At 26.6% G+C, this 9,182-nt stretch overlaps 2 protein-coding genes across 2 annotated transcripts; one reads left to right on the top strand and one right to left on the bottom strand.

Annotated features, from left to right (window-relative positions):
* Positions 1–465: 465 nt before the first annotated feature.
* Positions 466–2,898, bottom strand: LOC107162243 (enhancer of yellow 2). The gene is made up of 3 exons (XM_015509058.2): positions 2,234–2,898; positions 1,112–1,272; positions 466–1,039 (listed from the first exon to the last, which is right to left on the bottom strand). Exons 1-3 carry the CDS (start codon positions 2,314–2,316, stop codon positions 939–941), a joined length of 345 nt encoding a protein of 114 aa, XP_015364544.1. The 5' UTR covers positions 2,317–2,898; the 3' UTR covers positions 466–938.
* A 1,241-nt stretch (positions 2,899–4,139) lies between these two features.
* Positions 4,140–8,456, top strand: zda (peptidyl-prolyl cis-trans isomerase zonda). The gene is made up of 5 exons (XM_015509042.2): positions 4,140–4,939; positions 5,000–5,208; positions 5,907–6,015; positions 7,294–7,677; positions 8,071–8,456. Exons 1-5 carry the CDS (start codon positions 4,568–4,570, stop codon positions 8,173–8,175), a joined length of 1,179 nt encoding a protein of 392 aa, XP_015364528.2. The 5' UTR covers positions 4,140–4,567; the 3' UTR covers positions 8,176–8,456.
* The last annotated feature ends 726 nt before the right edge of the window (positions 8,457–9,182 follow it).

The following is a 9,182-nucleotide window of genomic DNA, read 5'->3' as shown; positions in this document are numbered from 1 at the left end:
CTCATTTTTTAATTTTTAACTAACTTGTATTTTAAAATAATACATCTGATCTACAATGTATTTTTGCACCATCAATCATCTTCAATTTTCAACTTAGAGAGTGGTTTAAGGTAGCAAACTATATCTAGTTGGTATTTTAAGCAGGTAAAAGCTAGGAAATTGTTCTGCTATATAGTCTAAGTCAAGTGTACCTCGTCATTGAGGTCGCTATGATGGATAAATTAAAATTGTGAGATCTGCCTTGCAACGAAGATATCAGTTGGCCCGGTGTTATTGAGCAAATATTTCAATAAATACAGTAGGTTAATTTTAGTTACCAAATCATATGGCAGTCATAAACTAAGAATATTTAGATACTGGTCTTACTGCTATTCTTAATAATAGATAAATTGTATACAGAATTTGAAAAAATATACCATTAGTATAGGCATTTACCAAATAATATAAACCATTCAAAATCAAAAATGAATAATGAAACAGTTTTATTGCATGTAATAACAACCGTAGGTCTAAGTATAATTTAGTTTGTCATTATTCAACTAATATCATTAAAACATATTTTAAAGATTTATGCTAAGATAACAAATATTAAATACTTAAATTCTGTTTTACATTAATGTATCATTACATTATATTAATACAAATTATAAAATTAATTGTTATTATATACCTAAACACTATTTTTAATTATTATTCAGTTTCTGGTACATTTATCTCGTTACATTATTTATTATTATAGATGGCAGCAAGAACAAATCTGAGTGGCTAGCTAGACTTTAAAGTTTTCATATGCATGACAGTGTGTAATGAACCAGTATCATACTTAATTCATTAAACACTAATTGTAAAAAATATGATTTACTTTCATCTTAAAATAAATAAATTATTTTAATAAAAATGAAATTGTTATTTTCCTAAATTAAAGCAACATTTGTATGTTAAGATTCACTATCTGTTTCATCAAAATATCCAGCTGATTGTAGTAATTTATTTTGTACTTTTACTTTTAATTCTCTTTTGATTGTGTCTGGTAACATCCCTATAATAATAATTGATGTTATGTAATTGCTTCATTAATTTATACACAAATTTTTTTAATATTTAAATATACTTCTAGCATCTGGGGCGATATCATTGAATAAATCGTCTTCAGTTATAGATTGAACTGTTTGTCCTTTAGATAAACGGTCCTTTAACTTTTCTTTGCATAATATTGTCACTTCATCCATCCAACCACTTTCAACCAGTCTTCGACATACTAATGACTTGAAACTATAATGTAATAGTTTAATTACTAAATAGAATACATTTGTTTTTTACTATTTAATATAAATTTAAATGCCTAAAACTAATTTTAATTAAAATGGCAGATGCACTAAAATATTGAATTGATATTAACTATTAAAGTTTGTTTATTTCACACAGCACATTTTTTCATTTGTTGACAAGTGAGTAGAATTTCATATACTAATATGCAGGGCTCTTAAGTTCATACATTTGCATATCAATCTTGCTAAGTTGTGTTTAATGCTAGATGACATTCTATTTTAAGAAACCACGGTTAACTATGTGAAGTCTTATGTTGTATGTTTTTGTATATTTGGAGGTCATTTGACTATTTTCCATATTTTGCATAATTTTGATATTCCTATTAATATTATTATATCAATATGCATTTGTCCTATGGAAATACTATGAAAGAACCAACAATGGATAATTCATGTTATATTTCAAAAAATGTTTATGATTTTTATAAGTGCATAATTTTAGATATTTAGTGCATACCTATAAATGCATATTTTTTAAACTTTTTAAGGCATATTTTGATAATTTTGAGTGCATAAATGCATGCTTATTTAGGAATTTTTTGGGCATGAACTTACAAGCCCTGTAAATATATAGAATATAGATAAAAGTATACTAAGTAATGTGAGTTTGCCAAAAATGATGTAATTTATTAAACTATAAACAGTGTAATGAATATGATCTGAAATGTTTTTATTTGTCAGTTTAATTTAAACAATGTGTTGATTCAATTAAATTATTTTAATTTTATGAGATTAAAAGTTAAATGAGTAACAACTACCTATGTAGCCACAGAAAAAATTAATTTGTTAAATTACATAGTTTCTGACAATCATCATTACTAACACCTAAACCAACTTTGTTAATAAATTATACACTCAAACAGATATGTACATAATGTTGTTATCAATAAAACTGTTATAATTACTTTTCTTCGTCTACAAACGTCACTTCGTTTTGTGACATAGTGCTGGTAGGTATATTGTTAACGAATAACAAATACCTAAGCATACGTTTAATGTTATATCTGCTTCAATTAAACATGTTACATCCAAACAAATTAGTTATTATTACTCGGCATAGGTACATACTATATTCTTATTGTTAATTTCTGTAGAATATGAATATTAGATATTCTACATTTTAATATGTCTATTAACCACAAGTTAATTTACTTGAAGTATTTTTTATATTAGGCGCGAACCATAATATTTGACAATTAATATAAAATTAAACGAATATTACGACAAACTTACAAGATCACAACAAAAAGAAAAATATAGAACAAAATGTTTGAAGTTGAAACATAAAAGAATAAACATAAAATTAAAATTTAATTCAATATGATATCTGAAAAGTTTTTTATGTTATCAATGAAAAACTGAAACAGACAGTAAGTTGTAGTGAGTGTTTAATGTGTTTACTGTTTTGTTGTATACTCTGATACTCAATACTCATCTAAAATATAGTTATAATAATATGATTAGAGATAAGGAGATCAAACTTCATATACATTGTCGTCTCGAAGTGATGATAATCGTGATGTGTTTGGACCATAGACATATAAAGATTATATGTCTATGGTTTGGACCTCCATTCGGACTGAAAACGAGAAACGAGATGGTGGGCAGTCCGCTTTTGAGTGTCTAAATTCTAACACATGGACCGATAGAGAACGCCACATGTAAAATCGTTATATGTATATTATTTATATTAAAATTTTAAAATATAATACGCAGTGGCTAATCACAATTTAGTCATTTCAAAATTTCACATTAATTCATATTTCCTTGAAACATGTTTGATGTATAAATTTTAAAAAGTAATTTAGTTTTTAATTAAAATATTATCTTTAAAAACCACTCTAAAACAATTTTTTGCTCAAATGTAATAGAATGTAAATCCACGATAATTTTCTATTTTTATTCTGACGAATATATTTTGCAACTTACTAAAAAATGCATTAAAATATTTTAGAAGATTTTAAAGTTTAATGCAAGATCCGTCATAAGTTAGTAACCAATCATAAAGAAGAAAGTGCTTTTACGGGAAGTCAAATTAATTTTTAATGAGTACCTAAAGTTCAGATTTTAATTGAAACACGGCCTATGATTTTACCACAGTTAAGACGGGTTCTCAATTTCTCATTTTATGTATGCTAATATTTAGACATTTAGTCATGGTTCTTACTGTCTACTTCGTGTCGTGACAAATAATTTTTTTCGATTGGCTGAATCAGGACAGAATGACAGTGACTGGAGGTCAAGTAACCCTCTAACCCACAATAGTTAATGCACAGAACAATTTAGCTAATCAGTTAACTATACTCTGTCCAACGAGAGAACTCGCCGATTCTGCGCATCTCTCCGTGGCTCCATATCACCCTGCAAGTCCCTGCTATCGAAACTGGTTCCCTTATGGCCGAGCATCGCGTGAGGATACGTAGAAAAACTAAAATTTAGTGGGCTTGCGTTCTCTCGCTGGACAAAGTATAAAATAGGAGATGATCTAACCGAGATCCATGACAAAATTTGAAATACTGACCAATGACCATAAAGACTATGACCACAGATTATATAAATAATTATATTATAATAGGTACCTATAATAATATAACTATATTTTATATTATCTGTGCTAGCCTATGACTACTTTGGTTCTTTGGTAATTTGGTTATTCAGCATTTCAATTTTCAGCCATAAAATGCAACACAGCAGCAGCGCAGCTGTTACAACAGCAGCTGACCTGATGACATAATTTTTTTTTTTCACAGTGATAATGAGTTTTGTTATCAGTCTTAAGCGAAACCTGATAATCACAATATAGCTTATAATATACTAGGTACAACCACAGACTGTGGTACAACCTTAGATCATATACAATATCTATACATACATACATACATACATACATACATACATACATACTATTATCTAATGGTACAACTTAATAACTTATTCACTCTATGGTCAATTGTCAGTTACTCAGTTGGTCTACAGTCTATATTCTATAATTTATGTGATATTCTTGAAAATTAAAAAAAATATAAAATTTATCAGTAATCTGTTCTCACTATTCACTATTGTATACACACCATTTAGCAATTTGTTTTATTTAGTTTTTTATTTCTTTAGTCTGTAAATATTTTTTTTTAATAGTCACTGCCACAGTCATTGCTGTTTGGTTAGTGGTAAACTTAGGTGTTGCTGATTGAACTTGTACTTCTAAACATTTCTAAAACAGCTATTTTCAAATTGAAGACATGGAATTAAATCAAGAGCAGAGTAATACCATATCACCTAATGTAACTTCCAAAATTTCCGATTTTATAACTGCTGAACAAGTCACTTCTTTAGAACCTCCAATTAGTTCTAATGATATTCAGTTAGATAGGGAACAAAGTAATGAAGATTTTCCTTCTCAACCAGTGAATGAAGGTGAACCAAAAGAACAAACTTATCAAGATATATTAGGTTCTGGGGATTTATTGAAAAAAATCATTAAACAGGGAGCTCCAGATGAACGACCAATGAAAGGTGAACAAATTGTGATAAATTTAGTTGGTCGTCTAGAAGAAAATGATGATATTTTCGAAAAAGAAGAAAATTTTGAAATCACTCTGGGTGATTGTGAGGTAATATATTTAAAAAATAAAAAATAAATTCTTATAAATTATGATCTGTGTTCTATTTAGGTAATTCAAGGTGTTGATTTAGCTTTAAGTTTAATGAATGTAGGTGAAATAGCCGAGTTGAAAATAGCGTCACGATTTGGTTATGGTGAAAAGGGATTGAGTCCAAAGGTTCTGGGTGGAGCTAGATTAGTATATACTGTAGAACTAGTGACTGTAAAACCAGAAATACTTCCAGATGACCTTACTCCAAGTGAAAGACTTAATATTGGGTTTGTACATTTGTATCTAATTATTATTGAATTTAACTATCACAAAATTTACTTTTATATGTAGATTAGAAATAATACATTTTATAATATTGTTTTTAAAACTAGTTTAATTATATATTCAACAATTATTATTATTGCTATCTCATTAAAAAACATTGTTCTCCAAAATTCATTAACTTTAATAATAAACAATTAGTTATATACTTATACGAAAATAAAACAGAAGTCCATTATTTATAAAAAAAAAATGTCAATGAACCTATTAGATAAGATTATGATGCCTTTTATACAACTAAAAAATAATTATAAATATGTAACTCTTAAAGTACTAATATTAAGTTAGATACTGTTTGAAATTGTCCTGAAATTTAACATTTCGTAAAAGATTACTTTTTAATTATTTGTTAAAACGAAATATAACTAAAATTAATGGATAAAAAATATGCCATTTGTTTCATATTTTATTGCAAACAAAATAATAGTATGAGTTATATGCAACTTATTTAAGTTTAAAATAATCACAATATATGGTGTGAGGTTAGATTAGTTATATCTTATAGATATTATATAATAGATATTAGATATAAACCAGTTATATCACTGTTTTGGGGAGAAGAAACTATGCTACCATCTACCTATCTATTGTAGTATTGTTTATTATTTAAAATAATTTTCAAACTTATTATGTTTTGTTATAGGCTGAAAAAAAAAGATAAAGGAAATTGGTGGTATGCACGTAATGAAAACACTATGGCTTTACATGTGTATCGCAAAGCTCTTCAATATTTTGGCGGACCAGGAGATATAGTATGATAATATATTATTATTATTCGTTTAAGAATAATTTAAGAAATTAACTGAGATCCATTTATCACAATATTTTAATCATAACTTTTTATACATGTTTCAAACTTATTTACATATTAATGCTCCTAGACTTAAGGTAAGATTTCTACAAGGTAAATTATTAAAAATTCGAGAAAATGTTTGTAAGTATTTTTGAACTCTGTAGCAATTCTCAAAGTAGTAAGTGAATAAAAATGTAGAACAAGAATCTACAGGATTTGCTTCAATGCATGTCATAAATGTATAAACAATGGAATTAAAATGAGAAGAATCTAATGGTTATTCTGTGACATGCATGTGAGAATAAATAGTTAATAGAACAATAATCAAGAAAATAAAATAGGTATGCAATAAATAAAACTACTTGTATGTGGTAGGGAAAATAAAATCAGAGAGTATATAAAGCTGCAGGAAACCAAATAATAGACAAAATAGAGAAATAAGTAGAATTTACAATGATGGAAAAAAATAGTAAAACATATTTGTCTAGCCAAAATAGTTTTTTAACAGCTTATGAAACACTTAATTCAAAGAATATCAACCTAAAAACTAGAAAAACCAACTGAAGACTTAATATGAAGTATAATCTACAGCCTTATATGGGCAGAAGAACATAATACTAGAAATATTAAAAGTGTGATATTATAAGAATATTTTGAAGATAAGCTGGATGTACCAATAAAGAAGTACTTGAAAGAAAATCAAAATAAAAGCTAGTATGGAAAAATAAAGTAAGCGGAAGGACTGATTAGATATAATATATACAAATTTAGAGAAAAGTAGATAATAATGAATGGTGGAAAATTGCTGCAAACATTTTAAGCTACATAAAGAGATAATCCAGAAAAAGTAACCTATGGCCCTCCTCCTCCTACACACACACACCTATAAAAAAGATACATAATATTATATTAAATTAAACATAAAAATGAATCAAAACATTTAAATGCTATGTCTAATTCATTTAATTTACTTCTGTATAAAAACTAAGAAAGAAAAATATATTTTTTGAAATCATATGATTGTTGGAACTATATAATTCAATATCAATGTTTGTCTGTTTGTCATTCTATGTTAATTATGCCAAATATGTACGGTCATTCATACAAGATTAGTTATTTAATGTCTGATATTTTTAAAAAATTTTTTAATTGCTTTTATATTATATACTGTAATACGTGTTTACAAATATAAATTTAAAATCACAAAATAATTACATTATTCATTAATTATTTTTAGATTGGATCAGATTCAGATCAAAAAGATATTCTTAGTGAACGTGTCAAGACATTAAACAACATGGCTGCTGTACACATGTCTATGAATAGTTTAGATTTAGCTTTAAGTACATTGGACAGTGTACTCACTGTTGAACCTAATAATGAAAAAGCAATTATGCGCAAGGGTAAAGTACTAGCTTTAAAAGGACAAAATATGGCAGCTGCTCGTGAGCTTGAAAAAGCATTACAAATAAATCCAAATAATAAAACAGTTCAAAGTATTCTCAGCAATGTTAAAGCTGCATTAGTCAAAGAAAGAGTGCAAGAAAGAGAATTGTATAAAAAAATGTTGGGACAAAAAGATGATAATATTGAAAAGTCAACAAAAGATGACAAAGATACGGTATAGTGTTCTATTATTTATAAACTTAATCTTTCAATAAGTTACCCATTAAAATACCTGTTTTAACAAATAACTTTGAAAAAATAATCGTCGATGAACATAGACATTTTTTAGACAGTAAATAAGCTATGTAAAATAATGTATGTTTATTATTTAATGTTAAATTCTTCTCCCAACAACCTATTTCTTACACTTGTTTATTTGTAAGTCAGTAAAAAAAAATGTGTGATTCTGTAGTCAAAAGTCTCTTCTTTGTAAATGCCTTAAATTTTATAATTGTTGACTTCATAATGCAACTTGATGTTTGGGAGAGGGGAATGTTTTTATTTTACTATATTTAGTACATTGTTAATAGAAATTAGTTAACTAAATTGGATTTGTGTCTTGTTTTAGAGTACAAAGTTTATAATCAGTGGGCTTGTGGCCGGATTAGCAGTAATTTGTGGATACTGTTATCTTAACAACAACTTTCCTTTCAGCAAATTGAATTCATTATAGTTTTTAAAATATATTTATTATTTCTTACATTCGACAATATAAACATTCTATACTATTCATCATGATTCTATTTGACTACAAATATCTTCAAATTTTATTTAAAAAATGTGTTTCAAGAAAAAAATTAGTTGCCAGCTAAAATATGTTATAAAGTGTATTGTTTTTATTCCTTTTTTTTATGTTTTCCTGTATTTATACATATTAATTTACTATATTATTTTGATACTTTTTTGGTATGGTTGTTTTTGTATATATTTATTAAATAAATAATAAATATGTGATTTACTGTATTATATTATTTATTGAAACAGAAATATTTATACTTGTACATAGAGTAAAAAAAATATTGTCTTAGATTATGTTAGTACTCAATATACTTTATTTAATGAGGTTTTTTATTCAAAATGGACAGTTTTATTTCAAATTAACAAGTTTTTATCACTGTGTACCTCAAGATCTAGTGCAAAATGTATTATTTTATGATTATTGAAATTATATTTTGATATGCTACACAATCATGTTGCTCAGTGTAACTGTCCACTGTATAAATATAAGTTCGATGTTACTTAGAAATTGATTTGTTTAATGTAGCACTTAATCATGTTAAAGGCGCCATTAGCTCACTATTAATTCATTAAATGGTTTTATGGTTGTTTATGAATCCTGACATAATGATGTAAGTAAATTTAAAAAAAAAGCGGGTAAGTGGGTAACCCTCTGCTGTACATATTAGGGGGTGGGGTGGACCTCTGACTAGGGTAGGTTAAATTTGAATGCAATGATAGGTATCATTGTATACGAAAAACGATTCTGAACGGAGATGGTTTATCTGTCTAGGGTATATTATAGATTATTAAAAGTTTTCAAATCTTAGATTTAAAAAGAAATTTTTTTATGAATTTTTAGCTTAAAATAATTTGCGAATTTTCGTGATTTTTACGTATGTTGTCAAAATTTAAATTTGAATGCCTGTAAAAAAAATGTGCCTATGTATCTTTATAATTTTT

Source organism: Diuraphis noxia, unplaced genomic scaffold (assembly GCF_037042655.1).
Source record: "Diuraphis noxia isolate RWA-SAM2 unplaced genomic scaffold, SU_Dnox_SAM2 contig0003, whole genome shotgun sequence".
Taxonomy (NCBI): Eukaryota; Metazoa; Arthropoda; class Insecta; order Hemiptera; family Aphididae; genus Diuraphis; species Diuraphis noxia.
The sequence above is the reverse complement of the archived record's forward strand: the minus strand, read 5'-3'. Positions and strand labels throughout refer to the sequence as shown.

Bases quoted from the DNA above. Each gene is read 5' to 3' on its own strand.
- LOC107162243 (XM_015509058.2), bottom strand. From the start codon at position 2,316: ATGCTTAGGTATTTGTTATTCGTTAACAATATACCTACCAGCACTATG. The intron at 1,273-2,233 runs GTAATTATAACA...ATTACATTATAG, and splicing joins ACGTTTGTAGACGAAGAAAA to TTTCAAGTCATTAGTATGTC. The intron at 1,040-1,111 runs GTATATTTAAAT...TTATTATTATAG, and splicing joins TATCGCCCCAGATGCTAGAA to GGATGTTACCAGACACAATC.
- zda (XM_015509042.2), top strand. From the start codon at position 4,568: ATGGAATTAAATCAAGAGCAGAGTAATACCATATCACCTAATGTAACT. The intron at 4,940-4,999 runs GTAATATATTTA...TGTTCTATTTAG, and splicing joins TCACTCTGGGTGATTGTGAG to GTAATTCAAGGTGTTGATTT. The intron at 5,209-5,906 runs GTTTGTACATTT...GTTTTGTTATAG, and splicing joins AGTGAAAGACTTAATATTGG to GCTGAAAAAAAAAGATAAAG.